The sequence below is a fragment of the Ruditapes philippinarum genome, unplaced genomic scaffold, assembly GCF_026571515.1.
Source record: "Ruditapes philippinarum isolate M1 unplaced genomic scaffold, ASM2657151v2 ctg1805_1_1_1_1, whole genome shotgun sequence".
NCBI lineage: Eukaryota > Metazoa > Mollusca > Bivalvia > Venerida > Veneridae > Ruditapes > Ruditapes philippinarum.
In genome coordinates this window covers 44,754-69,924 of record NW_026854855.1, presented here as the reverse complement: position 1 = coordinate 69,924, position 25,171 = coordinate 44,754, and the positions used below count along the sequence as shown (strand labels likewise).

General features: G+C 33.3%; 1 protein-coding gene across 1 annotated transcript in view; it reads left to right on the top strand.

Moving 5' to 3' along the window:
- The window catches only part of LOC132741310 (serine-protein kinase ATM-like), a 99,062-nt gene that overhangs the window by 73,548 nt on the left and 343 nt on the right, over positions 1-25,171 (top strand). Inside the window, exons 20-36 of the mRNA XM_060729439.1 lie at positions 1,572-1,644; positions 2,262-2,422; positions 4,131-4,239; positions 5,459-5,629; positions 6,628-6,788; positions 7,579-7,831; positions 8,408-8,502; positions 11,307-11,433; positions 15,217-15,431; positions 16,310-16,409; positions 17,262-17,339; positions 17,958-18,116; positions 21,116-21,241; positions 21,628-21,806; positions 22,288-22,355; positions 23,677-23,827; positions 24,457-24,645. Coding sequence (XP_060585422.1) covers positions 1,572-1,644; positions 2,262-2,422; positions 4,131-4,239; positions 5,459-5,629; positions 6,628-6,788; positions 7,579-7,831; positions 8,408-8,502; positions 11,307-11,433; positions 15,217-15,431; positions 16,310-16,409; positions 17,262-17,339; positions 17,958-18,116; positions 21,116-21,184 — 1,771 coding nt within the window. The 3' untranslated portion in view covers positions 21,185-21,241; positions 21,628-21,806; positions 22,288-22,355; positions 23,677-23,827; positions 24,457-24,645. The remainder of the gene's footprint in view (positions 1-1,571; positions 1,645-2,261; positions 2,423-4,130; positions 4,240-5,458; positions 5,630-6,627; positions 6,789-7,578; positions 7,832-8,407; positions 8,503-11,306; positions 11,434-15,216; positions 15,432-16,309; positions 16,410-17,261; positions 17,340-17,957; positions 18,117-21,115; positions 21,242-21,627; positions 21,807-22,287; positions 22,356-23,676; positions 23,828-24,456; positions 24,646-25,171) is intronic.

The following is a 25,171-nucleotide window of genomic DNA, read 5'->3' as shown; positions in this document are numbered from 1 at the left end:
CCACCATTTAATGTAGTGTGTGATTTAACTGGGTCAAAGGTCAAGGTCTCAGTTTAGGTCAAAGGAAATTGTATGTCAGGAGCAAATTTCTAAATGCATAGAATGAGATTTTAATGCAGCACAAATGATCACCATTGCAAGACAGTGTGTTGCACAAAGAATTCAGATCCATGCGGTCAAGGTCACACTTAGATGGCAAAGGTCAGATAAAAACATGAAAATGTGTATGTGGACAATTTTGTGGTCTTTTTAATTAAGGATTGATATCACAAATGTTCACAATCATGGGACTGAGTATTGTCATAATTGGCATAATTCAGGTCAATAATATTCAAGGTCATCAGAGAAGATTAATGGTAAATAATTTGACTGGACTACACATAGCGGGATTGTTATTTAATAAATTTTCAAAATTGTTGGGCATAATATTGTGCAAAAATTCAGGTAGCTATGGCCAAGGTCAAGGTTAGATTCAGAGATCAAATGTCATTTAAGAAATTGAAAATATGACAGTTTAATCATCATGAATTGTGGATTTTAAACTAAAGGTTCACTGTGGGACTGGACATTTGTGACGGGCAAATTTTCTCTTGTTTATAATTTTGAAAATCGTAAGTGGTTTTTATGAATTAAAAAAATAAAGACATTGATATGACAACCCCATGTCATAAGGTCAAAGTTAGAAATCATTATTTTTAGCTAGACTTTTCACAGAATAATCTAGCTAATGCAGTCACCCATTTGTCGGCGTCCCTGTGGTTAAGTTTTTGTGTGCAAGCTGGTATCTCCATAACTACTGAAGGGAATGGATTGAAACTACACACATTTGTTCTCTGTGATTATCTAACATATTTGCATAAGTCTCATAACTCTGATTTGCTTTTTTGCATAATTATGCCCCTTTTTAGACCAAGAAATTCTTTGTTAAGTTTTTGCTAGCAGGCTGGTTTCTCCATTTCTACTGAAGGGAATGAATTGAAACTTCACACACTTGTTCTCTGTGATTATCTAACATGATTGGCATAAGTCCCATAACTCTGATTTGCTTTTTTGCATAATTATGCCCCTTATTGACTTAGAAATTCTTGGTTAAGTTTTTGCTCGAAACTGGTATACTATCTCCATAACTACTGAAGGGACTTCACACACTTGGCCTCTATCTAACATGATTGTCATAAATCCCATAACTCTGATTTTTTTTTTTTTTTTTTTTCATAATTATACACCTTTTTCGGCTTAGAAATTCTAGGTAAAGTTTTTGCTTGTAAGCTGGTATCTCCAAACTACGGAAGGGTTTGGGCCTTTTTTGGAACAAGTTTATGCATTCATAATAATAACTCGATAAAACATCTTAATAACAAGCCTTTGTAACTTTTTGGACAATTTTATGTATTCACATTGGTAAGCATTATTATACTCAATGAAACACACTTGTGACAACTTTTCGAATAGTCGAGCGTTACTGTCTTCCGACAGTTCTTGTTTTCGCTATTCTCAAGAAAAAAAATTAAGCATTCTCTTATTTGTTAAACAGTATTTAACAAAATGTTGTATTGCATGTACTTTGATAGGAAGCTACAAGAAGAGAGCTACACATCTGATGTAAGGAGCTGTATTGCTAAAGCCATGGAAACTCTGGCACAGGTTGGTTAATTAAAGAAATTCTCTAGACTGGTTGACTATATAATTGTTCATATTTTTTTGTTCTTCAGTAATGTTTTGACATCATGTAACATAGCTAATGTTATATTTTGAATTTCAAGTAGACCTAATATATTTTTAGTTCCCTTTGTATCTTCACACAGGAATCATGAGAAAGTTCTCAATGTGTGTTAGTGTGTCCATCCATCATTCATCAGAACCCGATATATGAATAATGGTGCCATTTGATTTTAAGTTTGAAAAAGGAAAACAAAAATGGGCAGTGGCATTCTTTGATATAGCAAAATAACTAAATGGTCCTTTATTGTATTTTTAGCTGCATGTCTGTGCATTTGTCCAGCTGTCTGCCGCTATTGTATTCTGGAAACATTTCTTGAAGATAGATGGTGGGATGGCAGAGAAATCTTATATAGCAATTAGAAATTTTGCCGTCCACATTGGTTAAACCACTGAATCCAATTGATTAAGGAAGTTTTTTTTAAGCAAAAAAAGACACTTGTCTTACATTTTGTTGTAGATCCAGCATACTTGATTTCTTTTTAGAAATTATTGTTTTTTGTTCATTTCATAATAGAAAATTGAATATTTTTGTTATTCAGTATGACCCATATTGTAAGTGGTCACGTTTTCTGTCAGACCAGGACGAAGATAGCCCCTCATCTCAGGACGAGTCTGGTCCCAGTCCTGCTAATAGACTGGTTGACTGTGCAGGGGATATGTGCCATAATGTTAGAATGCAGACTGTTTCTGCTATATACAAGTAAGATAAATTATCCAAACATATAAACTGATTGTTTTTCTGTTTTTAATGCCGAATTTAACATATTTGTGGGTGACATCTAAGGTTGATCCTTCGGACCGGCTTGGATAACTAACCAGTAATTACCAATTTCTCTGTTAGTGACACATGATTTCTGAATCAATGGTAAGAGACAAATGACCATTAGACTCAATGTATGAGATCAATTGTCAAAAAGAAATTACATCGAACCAGCTAGAATCGAACTAGATTATGAATACAATGTTCTCCCTATTGAGGTAAGCAGGCAGACCTATTATTGAAACAGTCGTAACAAGTGCTAGAACATGAAAGTTATATGAATAAATTTACACAGGTATTATATCTCCCAAAATTTTCGGGAGACATATTGTTTTGCCTTTGCCGTCTGTCTGTCTGTCCGTCTATCTGCATTAACCCTTTCCCTCATGGGCATATGTGAAAAATGTCCGTTTTCATTGAAAACCCTCCTGTTACAAGTTCAAACTGCTATATAATTATGAAAATGCTTAAATACTAATCAAACTTGGCACAAATGTTGACTGGACCATTGCCTTTGTAACAACATGCTCAGTCTTAAATTTCCTGTTACCATGGCAACGAGGGGACATCTCAAAATTGACAAAAATCACTATTTTGCCTTGATTTTTTCCATCAAAATTTATTTCAAAGTGCTGCAACTTCTCAAGGGATCGAGATAGAGTCAAAGGCTTTTTAGCGTTGGTTACACAGTACCTAATGATCGACCTGGGGTCATTTTTACCTCTCACAAGTCCAAAATTTTCTTGGCGATGAGGGAGACTCCGCCCCCCCCCCCCTTCCAACCCCCCCAAACAGAAGGGGGCACATCCCCCTTCTGGCAACCCCCTGATGTATCTTTTGGATTGGTGGCGGCACTGAAAAAGTGCTTACTTTTTTTAGCAACATTTCTCAAACGAAAACATGTGTTTTGGGCCCAAATAGGACATTTTATTTTTTCACTATTTGAGGCCTAAAGGAGGGGGGGGGGTCAAAATGCGTTGTTTCGCGTATATATGAGGTAAAAGGTTACGGGTCTCCGCCCTTCACAGGTCAAACTACTGGTGGGATTTCAATCAAACTTTACAGGAGTGATCAGTACCATCCCTAGTTGTGCACAGCACCTGCATGTTCTGTTTCGCTGCACTAAATGGCCGTCAGAACTATAAATAGAAGGTACATCAAGGGGTTGCCAGAAGGTGGATGTGCCCCCTTCTGTTTTGGGGGTTTGAAGGGGGCGCCAAGAAAATTTCAGACATGTGACAGGCTACTAATGACCTAAGATCGATCGTAAGGTAATGTGTAACCAACACTGAAAAGACTTTCACACTATCTCAATCCATTGAGAAGTTGCAGCACTTTGAAATCAGTTTTGAAGGGAAAAAAACAATGCAAAATAGTGATTTTTGGCAATTTTGAGATGTCCCCCTGTTGCCATGGTAACAGGAATTTTAATGGATAATGGTCCAGTCAACATTTGTGTCAAGTTTCATCATTATTGAATTCATATCAGTTTGAACTTGTAACAGGAGGCTTTTCAATGAAAACGGCCATTTTTCACAATATGCTTATGAAGTAAAGGGTCAATATTTTACATATTTTCTTCGTAAAGCAAACAGAAGTAACTATATTTAAAGAATGATAAAAAAAAGTAGCATTTTCTGTTTATTAGACTGTTTGTTGACATGAACACAGTAGGCAAGCAACCATTAGACAGGAATAAGCAGCATCAAGTATTTTCTGAGCTCTTCATGGTGTTAAATGATTCTCTAGAACTTCAGGTAAGTTTATTATTTGACTAACAGTGGCTGGTTGTGTCTGATGTATGATAACCGTAGCAGGTTGTGTTTGATATATAGTAACAGTGGCTGGTTGTGTCTGGTATATACTAACAGTGGCTGGTTGTGTTTGATATATGATAACCTTGGCAGGTTGTGTCTGATATATAGAAACAGTGGCTGGTTGTGTCTGGTATATACTAACAGTGACTGGTTGTGTCTGATATATGGTAACTGTGTCTGATTTATACTAACAGTGGCAGGTTGTGTCTGATATATGGTAACCGTGGCAACTTGTGTCTGATACATAGTAACAGTGGCTGGTTGTGTCTGATATATGATAACCTTGGCAGGTTGTGTCTGATATATAGAAACAGTGACTGGTTGTGTCTGGTATATACTAACAGTGACTGGTTGTGTCTGATATATGGTAACTGTGTCTGATTTATACTAACAGTGGCTGGTTGTGTCTGATATATGGTAACCGTGGCAACTTGTGTCTGATATATAGTAACAGTGACTGGTTGTGTCTGGTATATACTAACAGTGACTGGTTGTGTCTGATATATGGTAACCGTGTCTGATATATATACTAACCGTGACTGGTTGTGTCTGATATTTACTAACTGTCTGATTTTTGTCTGATATATGGTAACCATGACTGGATGTGTCTGATTTATACCAGCAGTGGCTGGTGCAGTGTCTGATATATAGAAACAGTGACTGGTTGTGATTATTTATACTTACAGTGCCTGGTTGTGTCTGATATTAGGTATGAATTGACACTAAAGACAAACCTTGCATTCAAAGAAATACTGTATAATCAGACTTCTATGGTAATAAGAGAATATTCAGTTTAGCTGAAATCTACAAAAAAAAATCTGAAGATGCAGCATTTTTAAGTTGAAAAGGGAAAAAACATAAACAACATAATTATGAATTTGCTTTTAAGTTTATCACTGTTGTATATGTGAAAATTAGTTATTGTGACAAAAGGTTAGAAAAGAATTATTGCAAAATATGTGCTTTAGAAATGTTTGTGCATAAAGGAGAAAATAAACAGGTTAATATTTTAAGAAAGAAAAAACACAACATAAAGCAAAATATCGGTACCATGTAGTGACCATAATTTTTTGCACCAGAAAGTTTGTACCTCAATAACAAATCAAAATTAACATAATTTTCATCCAATATAAATGATAGTAATAATTTTGTCATGCAGGGAAAATTATCGCCAGAACGTCTAGAAGATGAGAGACAAACCAGGATAGCAGATATGCTGATTGCTCTAGGTACAGTTATATGTTCAAGTCCCGTCTGTGAGAAGCTGGTTGTATTCTCACTGATGCAGTTTATCAAGGAGAAAGATGTCCCTGTAGACATAGTTATTAAAGTAAGTGATATGTAGTGTACATGTAGTTGCACTAGCAGCTATCTTTGTTTTCTTTTATTTTATACTACTGTGTGAATAGATTGATTATTATAATGGTGAATATGCAAAATGTGCAAAAATGTTTAGGATAAAATATAAAAAAAAATTCTGTAATTGTAAAATATAAATTTGAACACAATTGTTGTAAAAATTGGATGTACATAATGTCTTTTTAATCTGATGCATATCTGAAATGGAAATGCTTTGTTTTGAATTTGAAACAGTGTATTCAAAGAGTTAAAAGTGATTTCAATATCAAAATACAAGAAGTAACCTACGAACAGTGAAGGGCCTGCTTAGACTGCATGGATGTGCAGGCTGGCCTGGATTGATAATGGTGGCAAAGGTTAATCACTTCTGTTTCCAGCAGGTTGACAGTTAAATCTCAGACTACTAGCTTAGATTGTGACAGAATTATGCCAATATTGTAGAGTTGGGTCAACATGCACCTGAGCTCAGCTCAAGCAGCATGGTCGAGTGGTTAATGCGTTGTACTAAGGATTGCTGACTGCTTGGGTTCAAACCCTGTAAGGGGCAAGCTGTTGATTCCTTGAGCAAGAAACTTTACATTCATTGCTTAGTAGGAAAGGAGTGTTTCAATGAGCTTATAGCTTCCAACAGAATCAAACTAAAAACAAATTTTTATAAACTAACCTTGAAATGTAATACAAAAACTGTTTCTTTTCAAACATATTTTAGTTAAAGTTTTGTTGCGGTGTTGCCAGGTGGTTAATGTGTTTGACTAGAAATCTGAATGATTGCCTGTCATGTGGGTTCAAACCATGTGAAACAACTTTACACTTATTGTTTACTAGTGGTTGGTTCCAGAAACAGATTGAAAAGTGTTTCTATAAGCTTTCAACACTTTTGAACTTAAATAAATTCTGTATAAATTAAATACGCTGCATGTAATGTCAGCTACTAAGGTTTTCAAATTTAACTTTATTTTGTTACTTTAGATTCTTCAGAAGGTTTCTAGGATTTTAGGATACGAGACCCACGCTAAGTATACTGAAAGTTACCTCTCTTTTTGTCTACACAAATGGCTACAGTCAGGGTGGGATGTGTCAGAGTTTCCATACAAATTGTTGGGCAGTGAAAATATTGGACAGTTTTACAGGTACAAGAGCCAGTAATTCTTTCGATTAATTTCATTTATTTCTTTGTGAATTGGATAACCAGTTTTTATATCATTGTTTTTTATCTTTATATAAAAATTTTATTTGTATCAGTAAAGATGGTGATATTAACATCTACTTGTCAAAACATAAGTTAGTTTTACTGTAATGCTTTCCGCCAAAAAATTATAACATCAACCAATATTGTAGCAAATCAGTTATTTCCAGATTATAACTTTTTTCAAAATCTTGGGCATTAGATTATTTACAATCACTCATCCTTTATCGCTTTGTACTAAATTCTGGTTATAATTGGTTAAAAAACTATTGAATACCAAAGATTGTGAAAAATAATGTTCTGAAAATGCCCAATTTAATACAATATTGACAGCTGTCAGAATTATTTTGGCGGGAAAGCATTACAGTATTACTACCTAAATGCTGTTAATCGAAAAATGACATAATGGATTGAAAAACTTTTTTCAGATATAGAATCTGTTATTTGTATAAATATTTGAACAAGCAGTGTTTTTTTGGGGGGGGGGGGGGGAATAAGTTTTTACTATTGCTTCTTTGGTATTTGAATAGAATAAAAATTTGAATTTTTTACAAAACTTATTGGTATGTGAATTAAACTTCAGCATAATTATATAACTTATTGCTAGTAAAATCATGCCCCTAATCTTGGTTTCTGCTTAGCTGATAATATATGCAATTAAAAAATGTTTATGTAAATAGCTCGGTATGCTTTGGAAAAAGATATCTTAAATTTTTAATTTCATTACTCTTCAGGAAGTATTTAAACAGCATTATAGCGGAGTTAGTTTTCATTCAAGACATGGACAGTGTAGAAATCATAGGCTCAAATCTTGGTATATCACCAAAAGACTTGTTAAAGAACAGCATACCTTATACAGTGGTTCATATCTTACCAGTGTTTGCTGCTAGTAAACAAATGGGACAGACAGATGATTCGGGAATAAAGAAGAAAATTGGTCGTGCTACAGCGTGCTATAATCTACTCACCAAAGAATTGTCAGAAGAGGTAAATTTTGTTATCTTTTTAATGTGAAGTCCATTTATCAAGTGATTACTTGAATGCCAAGCCAGTTTATAAAGCAATTATTTGAATGTGAAGCCCGTTTATCAAGGGCTTAGTTGAATGCAGTCAGTTTATCAACCAATTTGTTGAATACCAAGTCAGTTTATCAAGTGATTAGTTGAATGCAAAGCTCATTTACCAAGGGCTTAGTTGAATGTAAAGCTCATTTACCAAGGCCTAAGTTAAATGCAAAGCTCATTTACCAAGGGCTTAGTTGAATGTAAAGCTCATTTACCAAGGGCTTAGTTGAATGCAAAGCCAGTTTATCAAGCAATTAGTTGAATGCAAAGTCAGTTTATCAAGCAATTAGTTGAATGCAAAGCCCATTGATTGATTGATTGATTGATTGACCATTTACCAAGGGCTTAAGTGAAAGCTATTAAACAAGATAATTATTGTAGATGGTTTGACTTTCGCACTGTCAATGATAATTGCTTAGAAAGTGTCATGACTTTATAACTACAAATGTTACTGAAAATGGAAACAAAATACAAATTGTAAAGTATTATTATCCTGTAGGTTGTAGATAGGCAGATTGTAAACAGTTTGGATGAGATTGTAGCCAATCTTCTTATGTGTTTGTATGATACGGAAGCTGATACTGGCAATATTAGGTAAGTTTTCCACATAAGCTCTTAGTCTTTAAGTGTATCGCATATGTTGTCATCATAAACACTTCATCTCTGTGTGTATTAGGTTAGTTGTTCTCCTAAACAGTTTATATCTGTATCAGGTAGTTTGTCCTCATAAACACTTCATACCTGTATCGGGTAATATGTTGCCATACACACTTCATCTTTGTATTAGGTTATGTGTCCTCATAAATACTAACTCTATTCGTATCCGGTAAGTTGTCCTCATAAGCACTGTAAGTTGTCCTCATAAACATTTATTCTCTGTGTTTATCAGTCAAGTTGTCCTCATAAACACTTCATCTCTGTGTGTATCAAGTAAACTGTCCTCATAAACACTTCATCTCTGTGAGTATCAAGTAGACTGTGTGTATCAAGTAAATTGTTCTCATAAAGTTGTCCTCATAAACATTTAATCTCTGTATTTATCAGTCAAGTTGTCCTCATAAACACTTCATCTCTGTGTGTATCAAGTAAACTGTCCTCATAAACACTTCATCTCTGTGAGTATCAAGTAGACTGTGAGTATCAAGTAAGCTGTCCTTATGAACACTAAATCTGTGTGAGTCAGGTGTAAGTTGACCTAATAAAACCCGATCACTGTGTGTATCTTGTAAATTGTCCTCTAAAACCCTTCATCTCTATTGCATGGGGTAAGTTGTTCTCATACACACGTTAATTTCTATGTGTTTGTATCAACTTCTCTTCATACGCATTTAAAACTGTGTATATCAGATACTAGTACGATGTTGTGTTACACACTTAATGTTTTTAGACCAATCAGTAGGGATGTGAACATTTAAACATAACAATAAATCTGTTATATTGCTTGGCTTAACCTTTTATCTAAAAATATATAGGCTCTAAGCAGTACCTGTGTGTATAAGTAAGTAAGTAAGTAAGTAAGTAAAGGCTTTATTTATCGAGGCTACACATTTGGTTTCCCAATCTTCCATGTGGGCCTCTAAGAAAAACATAATTTACAATATATACAACTACAATATTACAGAAATAATTGCAACAACATTGTGGTACAATGTACATTGAAATTATCAGAACAAGTAATACATGTTAAAGATTTACAGTCCATTCATAGCATAATACATGTCAAAGAAGTACATATCAAATTAAACGAAGTGGGAAATATGTTTTAGGTGGTACATCAAATGATAAGATTCTAATTTTGTTATAAAATGATTAATTTAATGATGAAAAATGCCAGGATAGATATGAAGCTTGAAATTCCTGAACTGTTTTAGATTTTCTTATGTTAAGAGGGATATTATTCCATAATTTAGGGCCAGAGTATACTAGGGATTTTCTGAAAAATTCTTTCTTAGGTCGTGGAACAGCTAGGTCTGAACTATTTGTAGATCTTAAGTTGCGCTCATGTTTTTGGTAAACAAATTGGAATTTACTTTGCATGTATTGTGGATATGGTATGTCATTGATAGATTTAAACATTATGATTGCTTTTTTGTATATCATTCTGTCATCAAATCTCATCCAATTTAGTTCTTTAAACAAATCACTGGAGGGTGCATCGTAACTTTTATCTAGAATTATTCTTGCTGCTCTTTTTTGGAATTTTATGATTTCGTTGATCAGGTCATTGCTGCAATTGCCCCAGATAGTACAGCAATAATCTAAGTGTGGTAAGATGTATGTGTTAAAGAATAGTTTTCTTGCATGTAAGGCTAGGTATTGCTTGATTCTGAGAAGTAGGTATAACTGAGAGTTGCATTTTTTAAGTATCATTTCTATTTGGATTTTCCATTTTAGTTTACTATCGATAAAAACACCTAGTAACTTTTCAGTTTCAGAAAATTGGATGATTTGATCTTGAAGGTGTAAAGGTGGTAAATGAAGCTGTGTATTATTTGATGTAAGGTGCATTGCCTTTGTTTTCTGTGTATTTAACACCATTGCATTTTGTATGCACCATTTGTTTACATGTTTGAGGTTGGTTTGAAGTTTATCATGTAGTTCTTGTGGTGAATGTCCTGATGCTGTAAGTGTGGTGTCATCTGCAAACATGTCTATTTCTGAGGTCTCTAAATGAAGTGGGAGATCATTGATGTATATAATGAAAAGCAGGGGCCCAAGGACAGATCCTTGGGGAACACCTGATATAACTTCTGCAGATTCTGACAGTTTACCTGATACACTGACTTTCTGTGTTCTGTTTGCAAGATAAGATGAAAACCATTTAATTGTATGATAAGAACAATGGTAATAATGTAGTTTTTGAATAAGAATTTTATGGTTTACAAGGTCAAATGCTTTGGTTAGGTCAAGAAAAATTGTGCCAACTAGTTCTCCATCATTTATTGCATTTATCCAATTGTCAACTATGTTTGTTAATGCTGTTTCACAAGAGTGCTTGGTTCTTAATCCTGACTGGGCCTTAAAAATAAACTTATGAGTTTCTAGAAATTGTTTTAGATGGTCAGATACGTGCTTTTCAAATATTTTAGAAATTAGTATAAGTATAAGTATTTCATGTTCACTTAATTTCAAGTGTTCAGGTGAGTTGTCCTTCTAAATACTTCTAAGTGTAACAGGTTTGCCCATATATATTAATGTCTAAGTATTTGATTTCTTAGAGAATCATGTTAATTTATATGACCTAACCCTTGATCTGTAAATGTATCAAGTTAATTTTTATCCTGAACATTTCAAAAGTTCTAATACATAATATTATTAATGAATGTATTTTGCTATATCTACTGCATGTATCAAATTAATACTTTAATGCACATCTTGAATGTTTATTGTGATTATAGGGACACAAACCCAGAACCTAATCCACCTTTCTACAACACACAGACAATTACCTGGACACTGGATTATATCACAAGCAGTTTCTCAGGAAGTGGGAAAACACTCGTTGAAATTCTCTCAAAAACCACCGTAAGTCTAAAACCACAGTAATTTAGAATGAACAAGCCAGATCTAAAATTGTTTGGACCGCGATGAATGAGTGTTGATAGTAGCTTACTTAATCACCTGTTTTTTGTTGTTTTTTTTTCATGAAAAATGTTGACCGCCTCTTTAGGTAATTAGGGCAAGTATCGGATTTGTTAATTCAGGGGTCACTGGTTTGGTCATCAGGCAAGGCATATTTGATCTCCAAAATTGAATCTAATTGTCATTTTTCTCTCGAAGCAGATTTTAGAAATTATGTTGGATTAGTAGTGGGTCACTTGCAGAGAAACAAGTCATTCAAGGAAGGTGGGTAAGGTGGAATGACTACCAAAATAGGACTAATTATGTTGTTCAAATTGGTGTGTAACACAGACAGACAAACATTTCAAATTTGATGTAATAGTATTGTTTATGGGATGTTGAATTATTTTTTTCCCCCTAGAAATTCTGCCCTTATGTATATACATGCATAAGTCTGCAACAGAGTATGGCCATAGATATACTATGTATATATATATACTATAGATCAGGCCATCCGCCATCAAAATAGCTGGAAATTTATGTTTGTGATTGCTAGTGCTGGCACATGGGAACTGTGAAAAATTTAGATAAATGAGCAAAATCTTGATTTGCTTTTCAAATTTGAAGATACTAAAAGTAAGAAAGTAATAGAGTAAGCATTTATGCGTTTGATAAGTGTAAAAGTTTTGAAAATACAAGAAATAAGTACATTTACCAGGGTTTTTTTCCAGGATTTTGGGAACATGACCCATACCCATGGAATTGGGAATTTCAGCGATGTTTTGTTAAAAATTGGGAAAAAAATGCAAAACTGAAATTTTGCAGTGATTAAATGAATTCAGACAATGACTGTCTAAGATGGCATCTTCAAACATTTAAGCACTATTACAGTGAAAAAGCCCTTATTTTCAAAGATTTTAGACCTCTTTATTCAATATTTTTATTTTCTAACTTTCAATTGGGAATATTTTTCTGTGGATTGCGAAAATAATATACTATTTTCAATTGGGAATATGACCCAATAACGGCTGTAAAATAAGCCAAAAAAAATCCCTGTTTACATAAGTTTTGAAAATACAAGAGTTATGTATACATTTTTAGCTTGACTATTCGAAGAATATGAGAGCCATTGTAGTCGCCCCGGCGTCGGCGTCTGCGTTGGTTAAAGTTTTTTGTAAAGTCAAATATCTCAATTATTACTTGAGATATTCAATTGAAACTTACAATACTTATTTATAGTAACAAGGTACATCAGATTGACAAGTTGGATAACTCTGCCTACAATATTGACAGAATTATGCCCCTTTTTAACTTAGAAATTGTGGTTAAAGTTTTTTGTAAAGTCAAATATCTCAATCATTACTTGAGATATTCAATTGAAACTTACAATACTTATTTATAGTAACAAGGTACAACAGATTGACAAGTTGGATAACTCTGCCTACAATATTGACAGAATTATGCCCCTTTGGAACTTAGAAATTTTGGTTAAAGTTTTTATGTAAAGTCAAATATCTCAATTATTGCTTTAGATATTCAATTGAAATTTAAAACACTTTTTTTATAGTAACAATGTACATCAGTTTGCAAAATTGCATAACTCTGCGTGCAATATTTGCAGAATTATTTGCCCCTTTGAAACTTAGAAATTTTGGTTAAAGGTTAAAGGTCTTCAAAGATATTTACTTGAAACTTTACACATGCACTTAGGGTCATAATTGGAGGGTCATAATTGTATGTCACTGACCAAGTTCCATAACTCTATCTTGCATTAAGGCTGATTCATATCCCCTATTCTACTTAGTCTCTTGGTTAATGTTTGCATGCAAGTTTTACATATCTCAATAACTATTAAAGATATTTATTTAAAACTTCACATATGCATTTAGGGTCATAATTGTAGGTCACTAACAAAGATCCATAATTCTATCTTGCATTTAGGCTGATTTTTCTCCCCTTTTTCAACTTAGAAATGCATGGTAAAGTTTGCTTGTAAGCTGTTATCTCAATAACTACTGAAGGGTTTGTGCCTTTTTTGGGACAATTTATGCATTCATAATAATAAAGCAGTGATTTACTTGATAAAACATCTTAATAACAAGCCTTTGTACCTTTTCTGTCAAATTTATGTATTCATCATAGGTAATTAGTATTATTATACTCAATAAAACACCCTTGTGACATTACCCTTAGAATAGTCAAGCCAATACTGTATAATTAGACTCTCTCTAAGGCCTATAAAATGAATTTGTAAAAAAAAAATTAGCCCTTTTGTGAACTTAAAAAATTTAACATTATCAAGGCTCTTTTACTATCAAGCACTTAGAATAGTAGAGCATGCTGTCCTACCGACAGCTCTTGTTAAAAATACAAATGTTAAGAAATGCAAATGAATTTAATGAAGTACTGTAGATATGCGGCCATAGTTCGACCTCATCCATAAGTCGAGAGGTACATTATGACTTTAAAAAGTTGGTATTTTGCCTTGACTCTTCCATAAGTCGGGGGTAATTTTCAAGTTGATGTAAAGGGCATTTTTATGAAGGAAAATTTATCATTATGCAGGACTGTTTCAAAGTATACAGTCGAGACTGTCTTAGCAACTCCCTGTCATGTGACAAGCGACCCTAATTGCCTGGTCCCAATGTATTGCTTTGTCTGATTTAAACGACTTTCACACCTTTTAATTGTCTGTGTATCAGATAAATAATACCTGTTTAAACACCCAGAAGGCCAAAATAATTAAGTCCAATTATTATCCAGTAGTCAGTACTCTTAAAATAAACTCTACACAACTCTGCAATTACACAGATAACATGTATAAAGTACAGGTAACAGTAAGTGACATAGCGTCTGGGGTAGACTGCCATAAATGATGCAATCAATGTGTTATCAAATTTTGGTGTAATATACATAAATGACCTGAGCAAACTGGATTAAGATTTGTGTCACATTGTTTTTAATTTTCATATAGTGCGAATTGAAGATCTTTTAAGGCAGCATTAATTACAGGAAAGTGTGAATAAATTATTATGAACACGCCTTCATCCAATTAAAAAAGTCTATGCAAAAGAGCTAATCAAACACGATTGGCTATGGGTGTGTCTGACAATTGAGTAAATTAATTTGATTGGTCTTTGTTTGGTCTGCACTAAAACATTGTGCATATCATTAATCAATACAAACATCTTGAGCGTGACGTAAGAACAGCTGCCCTGACAAAAGATCAAAGGTACCGGTATGTCTATGTACAGTGTATTAGCACCTGTTGACACTTTGTTTTTCACATGGATATATTGAGAAGGGTAAATATTTTTAGCGACTCTTAGTTCATATTCTTCAGCAACAAAGGGAAATGTGTTCTGCTAATTGCTATTAAAATATGATTTTCCAATTTTCCTTTATACCGACCGCTGATTTAAAAACTGAAAATTATTATCTAGCATCCCTTGCAAAATTAAAATAAGATTCATTTTAATAGTTTTATTCTTTAAACAATATGTCTATGTTTCTTTACCAATCTGTCCTGAAAAATGAGCCAGCATCACCGCTTTCAGAACTCTCAAAAAAGACCCTAATAAGATCAATATTTTTTAGTAACTCGACCGACCATAAGTCAAGTTGATTTTTATGGACAATTTTGGCAACCGTTTTTGGTCGACTTATGGCCGCAAATCTACGGTACTTGTGGAAGAGTGTGCAGATTTTGTTTGATACTCTACTTGAATAAATGAATACATTTTTCAGGACAGTATACAGAAGATTATGCTAGAGTTATCTGTTATGATGTGGAAGTGTCATAGAATGTCAGAAAAGAGACGTACATTGTTCATGTACCAACTGTTCACTCGTCTTCTACTCCAACAATTTCACACTCAGCTCGGAGGGGCGTGGGTGTACGTTCTCAGAGATGTTATACTCCGCCTTGTTTATCTCATCAAAGATATCACCGCAGTCCCTCTGTATGATTTTGAGCCTGTATTTATTACAAATTTTTATTTTCATTCTTACATTATGAGTCACATGAATGCATCAGAATATTAGTTAGAAGCTACTTAGCTGTAATGTCAAAAAATGAAATCAGGGAAAAGATATCAGGTCAAAGAACACTTTGCCATTATAAGGCTTTGTGCTGATTTTCATTATTAGTTCCTGTTTATTGTCATTATCTCATGAAAGTACAAAGTGATCAGAAGTTAATTTTTATTGTAAGTAAAAGTCACTAAATATTTGGTATGAAACCTAACTTTCTACTCAAAATTACATAAATCAGGGTCACTTTTTGAACATAGAACTGGAGCAAGTATAAATATTATTTAGCACTGTGTGTAGAAGGGTTCTAGAAAAACTAGATATATATTAGTCATAGCTGTGAATAAAAAGATAACTGTCTGTACACATGCTTGTATAAAAAAGCTTCTGAAAAGAAAAAAGATTTTCTTGAAGATACATGTAATATGCTCAAGTTTTGATATTTAGTACAATGTAATAAACTATGTAGTATTGCAGATTTGGGCTTTATAAAAGTACTTTAATTATGGCTCTAAAGTAAAAAAAAGGGGACAAATTTATTTTTCTTCTTATCCATTTACTCTTATGAAATTTATTAATATTTCTGTAATATTTTAGTGAATGATATAAGACTTTAAAGGTCCTTTTGCTTTTTTTTCTAAGAAATTCTGTTTACTTATCATTTATACAGACACAAATTTGATAAGAAATCAAATCTTTAAAATTGTTTAGTTGAAATATTATGGGATGGACCATGACCCATTTTTGATGGCATTTTAAATGAAAAACTGCCAGCTTTTATTACACTATTTCAATTTGTTTGTTTTAGAAATGCTGGGACAGAGAGTTGTTATAGAGAGAGTATTGCTTGTATGGCACTAGAGCTTCTCAGAGAGGTTTGCACAGTAGGAGTTGATATTTGTCCTAAGGTCAGCATCACTAGACTTACAGAATGTCTGTTGATTGTTTATTCTGTGTTTCTTGTATCCTCTGTGTTGCTTGTATCCTCTGTGTTTCTTGTATGTTTTTGTCTCTTCGTCTTATGTGTTGGTTTTATCTACAGTGTTTCATGTGTCCACTTTGTTTCTTGTATACTAAATATTAACTGTGTCCTCTTTGTTGTATAGATTTTCCTTCATCCTCTGTTTCTTGTATCTTCTGTGTTCCTCTGTTCTCTTTGTTTCTTGTTTCCATCATGTTTTCTCTGTCTTCTCTGTTTGTTAAAGCTGTAATACTTTCTATATCTTCTATCTTTCTTGTATCTTCTATGTTCCCTGTGTCCTCTTTGTTTCTTGTATATTCTATGTTTACTGTATCCACTTTGTTTCTTGTATCCTCAATTTTTGTTGTTGTTTCATGTACACTGTCCTCTGTTTCTTGTGTCCTCTTTCTTTATTGTTTCCATGTCCTCTGTGTTTCTTGTATCTTCTTTGTTTTCTGTTCTCCATTTCTTTTATTATCAGTGTTGCCTGTGTTTCTCTGTATCATCAGTGTTCCTTTCTCTTTTACCTATATTTTCTATTTCTTCTATCCTCTATTTCAACTAGTCTCTTTAAGTTTTTATCTTCTGAACTTCGTCTGCCTGCATTGTTTTTGCATTCTGTCTGTTTCCTTTTATTCTGAACAATGATATGCTGTTATAGTGATGAATACTTTGAATTGATTCACTGGAACACCTTATTTCAATGCATTTTATTTATTGTAAGTAGGAAACAATGTTTTAATACTTTCTACTATTTTAAGCACAACAGTGTTTATAACCATGGACATTGTCTTTATAGGAGCTGATGAAATATTTACCATTACTTACAAGTAACCTGGTATCTACTGTTGGACACAGTGGGGATGTGGGACAGCTGGTAAGTGCAATTTTTACTTAGTTTGAGGATATTTTGATCTGATTCTCGATATTGGATTTTTTTTGCCAAGTTTATAAGATTGCGAACTTAAATTAACTTGGGTTGGAATAAAGCCATGAACATTGATTTTCTCATGTGCGGAAGGTTTTTCAGCTAGTATAAGGCTGCTGATACTATCCACTAGAGCCTGAAATATTGCTAATAAGAGGATTTTGGAAAGTTCACCCTTATCGATGGAAAAATAATAGATTATCTGGTTCAGAGTTAGAGTGACTTTAACACAAACAAGCAGAAAAGAAATAGAAATTTTTAAGTCAGACAAAACAGAAAGATGTACTATTTTCTAGTATACCGGTAGCCTTTTGTACTGTGTGCAAAATCCCTTTCACTCTAATATTGTTTGAAACTTACTCATCATGTTGGCTTCCTTCAAATAAAATAAAATTTGATCCTTAAATGAAATCTGTGTTTAACAAATTTTCCATCTAAATGATCTTTGATATTTCTGCTCAGAGGTATATGAAAATTTATTGGGAAAAGAAACATCTGATAATAAAAAATAATATTATGTATATATTTTTTGTGTTATATAAACCATGGAACAATTGCATTTTTCAGTCACTAAGCCTGCTGAAATTTTTGACACTAGAGAAGGTGAAAGAATTACGTACAGCTATAGCAATGTTAGATAATTTCCCGGACAAACCTGAATTCAAGGAATGCAGAGCTGTACATCATAAATTGAAATATGCTTCTGGAGCTTTCAGTTTGAAAAAGGTAAAACAATGATAAAAGTTGCAAATGAAGGTCTAAAAACTGGTTTTTAACCAGGTTTTCCGAAGGAAAAAACTGGTTATTAGATTGAGGTATGTCGGCGGGCGGGCGGACGGGCGGGCGGGCGGACGGGCGGGCGTAAACAATTTCTTCTGTGCGCAACTCCTCCTACATTTCTCAACGGATTTTGACCAAACTTTCACAGAAAGCTTTGTCATCAAGTGCCCTGGCGCATATTGTCGGGGTTTTGCGATTAGATAATATTTGACCTAATTATGGCCCTTTGTTTTTTTTTCCTTATATAAAATATATAGTGAACAATTTCTTCTGTGCGCAACTCCTCCTACATTTCTCAACGGATTTTGACCAAACTTTCTCAGAAGCTTTGTCATCAAGTGCCCTGACACATATTGCCAGGGTTTTGCAATTGGTATATATTTGACCTAATTATGGCCTTTGTTTTTTTTCCTTATATAGAATATATAGTGAACAATTTCTTCTGTGCGCAACTCCTCCTACATTTCTCAACGGATTTTGACCAAACTTTCTTAGAAGCTTTGTTATCAAGTGCCTGGCACATATTGTCGGGGTTTTGTGATTGGATAATATTTGACCGAATTATGGCCCTTTGTATATTTTTTTCCTTATACAGAATATATAGAGAACAATTTCTTCTGTGCTCAACTCCTCCTACATTTCTCAACGGATTTTGACCAAACTTTCTTAGAAGCTTTGTTTTCAAGTGCCTGGTACATATTGTCGGGGTTTTGTGATTGGATAATATTTGACCGAATTATGGCCCTTTGTATATTTTTTCCTTATACAGAATATATAGTGAACAATTTCTACAGTGCGCAACTTCTCCTACATTTCTCAATGGATTTTGACCAAACTTTCACAGAAGCTTTGTCATCAAGTGCCCTGGCGCTCACTAAATTCCCATGTTTCTTCCAAGACATCATTCAAGTATTTTTTTAAAATTGTGAACATACTTTTCTTGATATCGCACAAAACACCACACGCCAATATTGTTGACAAAAGAAAATGACAAGAGACGCAAAAATGCAAAAATTAAGCAAAAATAAAGTACTGTTTACCTTTCTAAAACATTTGGGAAAAAAAGGCGAATAGACAACATAAAATTTCTCAATCATTTTTGTGTTTGAGGAATATTAAAAAAGCCATAATTCCTCCTAAAAGTTCAATTAAAAACAAATGCCCCTTCATGACAAAGCCGGACGGGCGGGCGGGCGGGCGGGCGTAAACAATTTCTTCTGTGCGCAACTCCTCCTACATTTCTCAACGGATTTTGACCAAACTTTCACAGAAGCTTTGTCATCAAGTGCCCTGGCGCATATTGTCGGGGTTTTGCGATTAGATAATATTTGACCTAATTATGGCCCTTTGTTTTTTTTCCTTATATAAAATATATAGTGAAACAATTTCTTTCTGTGCGCAACTCCTCCTACATTTCTCAACGGATTTTGACCAAACTTTCTCAGAAGCTTTGTCATCAAGTGCCCTGACACATATTGCCAGGGTTTTGCAATTGGTATATATTTGACCTAATTATGGCCCTTTGTTTTTTTTCCTTATATAGAATATATAAGTGAACAATTTCTTCTGTGCGCAACTCCTCCTACATTTCTCAACGGATTTTGACCAAACTTTCTTAGAAGCTTTGTTATCAAGTGCCTGGCAACATATTGTCGGGGTTTTGTGATTGGATAATATTTGACCGAATTATGGCCCTTTGTATATTTTTTCCTTATACAGAATATATAGAGAACAATTTCTTCTGTGCTCAACTCCTCCTACATTTCTCAACGGATTTTGACCAAACTTTCTTAGAAGCTTTGTTTTCAAGTGCCTGGTACATATTGTCGGGGTTTTGTGATTGGATAATATTTGACCGAATTATGGCCCTTTGTATATTTTTTCCTTATACAGAATATATAGTGAACAATTTCTACAGTGCGCAACTTCTCCTACATTTCTCAATGGATTTTGACCAAACTTTCACAGAAGCTTTTGTCATCAAGTGCCCTGGCGCTCACTAAATTCCCATGTTTCTTCCAAGACATCATTCAAGTATTTTTTTTAAAATTGTGAACATACTTTTTCTTGATATCGCACAAAACACCACACGCCAATATTGTTGACAAAAGAAAATGACAAGAGAGACGCAAAAATGCAAAAATTAAGCAAAAATAAAGTACTGTTTACCTTTCTAAAACATTTGGGAAAAAAAGGCGAATAGACAACATAAAATTTCTCAATCATTTTTGTTTGAGGAATATTAAAAAAGCCATAATTCCTCCTAAAAGTTCAATTAAAAACAAATGCCCCTTCATGACAAAGCTTCTGTGAAATATTTTGCTGAAAACCTGGTTGCATCGCATTGCGATGTTCCTTGTTAATTGTGCACTTATTATTGCCAATCCAATGTTAAACTGGACATATTGACATTTACACCAACATATTCAATTAAAAAGTGTGTTTATTGACAGACTTCATGATTCTGTAAATGAGGAAAAGATCTGTATTTTTGTATTTTAGATGATAAATGCTTTGATTTACAATCATTCAGTGAAGTACTGTCATATAGAGAATACATGGTTGATGTTTGGATGGAGGTTTATCTCGTGAGGGAGAAAGTATCTTGACACAGCAAATCAGATAAACCATCCCGACATGAACCATGTTTACAAATTATCCTCCTTTCTGTGTAGTTTAACCATGTTCCTAGATTATTAAAATGGTTTCATTCTTACTGTAGGCTGATAAATACCTTAGGAATTTAATAACAAGTCAAAACTAACATGAATTTTTTCAAAAACCATAGTTAGAAAACGTCATGTACTTATGTCCTGTATTTGACTGTTTTGTAGTTGAACACATTTATTAATGTACCTTTATTGTACCTTAATTTAATATACCGAAATTTATAGATTCAGTTTAACAGTGTTTTATTGGTTGAAACATTTATATCTTAAATTCAGGAAGTAGACCATTTCTTGATGGCTGGTAGGAATCCTGTAATAGATCAAGATTTTAGACTTGAAGGTTAAAATTTCTACATGAGCAACTAAAGTGTGAACAAAAAGAGCTGCAGCAACTTGCATCAGGTAATCATTATATTTATGTTTTATGCTAAAATGAAACTAAATTAATTCATGTATTTGTTGTACACTGTAGCAAAGTCTCATTTTAGTGAAAAGTAAAACATACATGTACAAACTGTAAACTTATTCTTTCAGTGTTTGTCTTATGTTATGCATGTAAAATTGTATCTGTTTCGTATTAGTACAAAAACCCATAATATATGATTAAACTAAACTTAAAGTCTGTTTGGGGAAAAAGAATGTTTTCTTTAAGAAAGTTAGGTCCTAACTAAATTCTCTTTTTAGAGCATCAAGTAATAAATGCTATGTGTTGGTATATGTCAGATTCCTTGTCTTGGAAGTCGATGAATTTTAAAGATTTCAGGTTTCTCAATATTTTATTTTTTCAGATGATACACTATGCAGACTATCATGTTCATTGGTTGAGCTGACCAAATGTGAGAATAGAGATGTTGTGATAATGGCAGTAAATGTCTTGGTGTCCTTGGACCAATCAACATGAAGACAATATCTCTCCCTGCACCACCTATCAGTATAGGTCTAACAACTTGCTCTCCAGTGTTTTGAGGTAAGGAGGTTAAGGGGTTGGGTTTTTTTTGTGTGCATGACATACATGAACATGTATTTCTAGACTCTCAACAAAAACCCAGACTAGCAGCTTGCTGCAGAACAGTTATGAAGCCATTGGTCATTGTTGGGTTTTTTTGTTAGGAATATTGAAAAAACAATACAGAGATTTTTCTGTCTAAGATGTAACGATTGTACCATCAGTTTAAAGTTTTAAAATCAGAAAAAAAGATTAATACATGTTACAATCTGTATGTACTTATTCATTACTTTAAACTTTACTTATTCATTTATTGTATTCATTACATTATTCATTATTTATTCAGTGCATTATTCATTATTTATTCATTACATTATTCATTATTATTCATTACATTATATTCATTACTTATTCGTTACATTATATTCTTTACATCTATTATGGTTACTATATTACTGCCTGTTGTCAATAATGTACAATAAAATAAGCATCTTTATTATAGGAGTTGCCTGATGTTCACAAATACTGCAGAATATTTCACTGTCTGAATACATACCTCACAGATAAAAGGTATGACCTTCACATTAAAAAGATAGTTGGTTTTTTATCACGCTTAGACTTAGACAATTGACATTGTTTTCTTTCTTTCATTCTGGCCAAAAACCATTCAACCATTTTATTTGTTTCTTGGAAAAATTCAAAATAAGTACTGTTTAAATAGCTGAATGAAGTAAAAGTGCAAGTCATGATCAGACGGTACAGATCTACTGGCATATTTAGGTCTGCATTGGGTTCATCCATAAATAGATTCAGTTGCTTACTACAGTCTTAAATTTAATTGTTATTATATTAGCTCTGAATGATTATCAAGATACAGAGGATATTGAATAATGAGCATACTCATTTGACAAAGTATATATGTCATAGTGTCATTTAAGTTACATATTTGACGAACTGATGACCTTGATCAACAATTATTATGAAGACATATTTTCCATTCCACCAGATGTCTTTCAAATAATAGAAGTGAGCACTATTTGAAGAAGGATATATTTTATGTCTCCCATAAAGAACGATCTTTTACATAATACATGTAACACTTCAACCCCAGGTTGGCTTGAACTAAGCTGCTCTCTAGGATAAATTTGTTTGGGCCCTTCGATTTTCGAGCTAACAAAGTTCGACTATTTTTATTCGTAAAGCTTGAGTTTTAACCATTGAGGTGCTTTTACAGTAACAATAACTTTTTAGCCTGACTTAGCTCTGTTTTATAAAAAGGATATCACTCTATGTCAAAATTTATGCCATCTGAGTCCCAATATATGATAAATCCAGGAAATGTAATCACAATAGACATGCATGTTATTAGAAAGCATATGGACTGTAATTTTGAGTGATGACAAGCTTTGATACAAATACTAACACTCCAGTAAAACCTTAGAGATGGTCCAATATTATTGATGAATTATGATTATTTCCCTCACAATATAGTATTGTACAGTATAGTACATGGCGATACATTTTAAAGATTGTTTGAACAACACACACTACTTTAAGAGAATTGTTTATTGCTTATGGTATTTTCATCTTTGAAGTTAAAAATCATACAGTGATTGTTTCCTCTTTTCATTTTAAAATAATTGTATAATGTAATATTATTACAGATAATTGTCACATGTATAAACATGTACTTGTGAACATTTTAATGATTAAAAGCAGATATAAATGTAATAATTAAGTAGGAATGAATTATGTTATGGTAAAATTGCTGTTTCCATTTCAAACAGGAGAATATAAGTTACAACCTAGTTCATGCAACAGATTCATACCAAGTTAGGTTAAAAAGTTTAGAACAGTAATTGAATATAATCCTTATTGTCTTTTCTTTCAGTATTGAACTTGTACAGTCTGCTAGCACTGTACTGAAAGCGTTACTGGCAGTAAAGAAAGGTATAGAGTTTACCAATGGGTACAAGTCCCAGCTAGGTGAAAATGAGTACCTGTTTCATTATCTACATCCTTTCAGAGCTGGCAAGAAGAAGGTAACAACACTGCTTTATACTAGGTCATCTTCAATCACTATAGGGATACAAAGATTCTTTCTGCTTTATTTTAACTCTTGGACCTATAATGAATAACAACATTTGCTGCCAGTATAGACCCAGGTTAGCCTGCACATCCATCCAGACTGACTAGGCTAAAGACTGTTAGTAGCTCATGTTTTGATATTGAAAACTTGAAACTTTGAAAATACCTGAAACTTTGAAAATATCTCAAATGGACTGTTCCAAATTCAAAGCAGGGGGAATCCACAATATAAATTAAGCAGGTTAAGGGTTAAATTTCATTTGTTTGAGCAATGTTTTACCCCATCATTTAAATGCCAGCTACCAATGATTTGCTATGTCACCTGTATAATTACTGCAGCATACTTATATCCGACCAGACTTTGTACATTTCCCTCCTTAACTTTAGATGTTGAAATTCTTCACACTAGTAATTGACAAATCCATTAAACAAATTCAAGGTTATATTGATTACATTTTGCATTGTTTTCTTTAAGTACTTCAAATCAAATAAAAAGGAAAGAAAATATTAAGCCTTGCTGCAAATAAGATGAAGAACTGTAGTAAAGAAAATAATCTTTTTTTTTTTTTTTTTTTTTTTCCAGATTCCAACCAGTAAGGTAACAAAGCCTGACTGGGATATGTTCCAGACCACAGTAGATCAACAGTTGCTATGGAATCCTGCACATAGTAACCATGGTAACTGGTTGGTTACCTTAACAACTACATTGATAAACAGTGGAGCTGTCAGAGATGAACTTTTACAGCTGTTAGAACCAGTGTGTTCTATAAAGGTGAAATAAACTACAATAACTCAGGGGCTTTTAGTTTTAAAACTGTTTATTGTTGTCACTTTAAAACTAAGTTACCTTTTTATCATCTACTGCTGAGGTTATGTTATGGAATATGAGGGAGACTTAAGTATAACTTGAACCCTTGATTCCATACACTACAAAAATACTGCTACTACTATATTCTTTCAAGTACAAGAAAAAAATATTTGATTTTAAGTATTTTTCAAAATCAACTTTTCAGGCTCATTAGCGAGGTTAAATTATTGCAAATTTCTGCTTTCAGTTTCCTTAAGTTTATGATATCCATGGGTAGTTATGATTTGTTACACTAATCAGAGTCTAGGTTCATACACTATATTTTTTAATGACCCAAGCATTCTATGTTGAAGAAATTTGGCAGATACATTAAATTTACTTTGATGTTTAAAAATATCCAACTGTTTTCTATTTTTTCTTAACAGACATTTGTTGAGACTTTCTGACATACACCTTAGCATTGTTGACTCTGGGACAGAGACAAATTTAG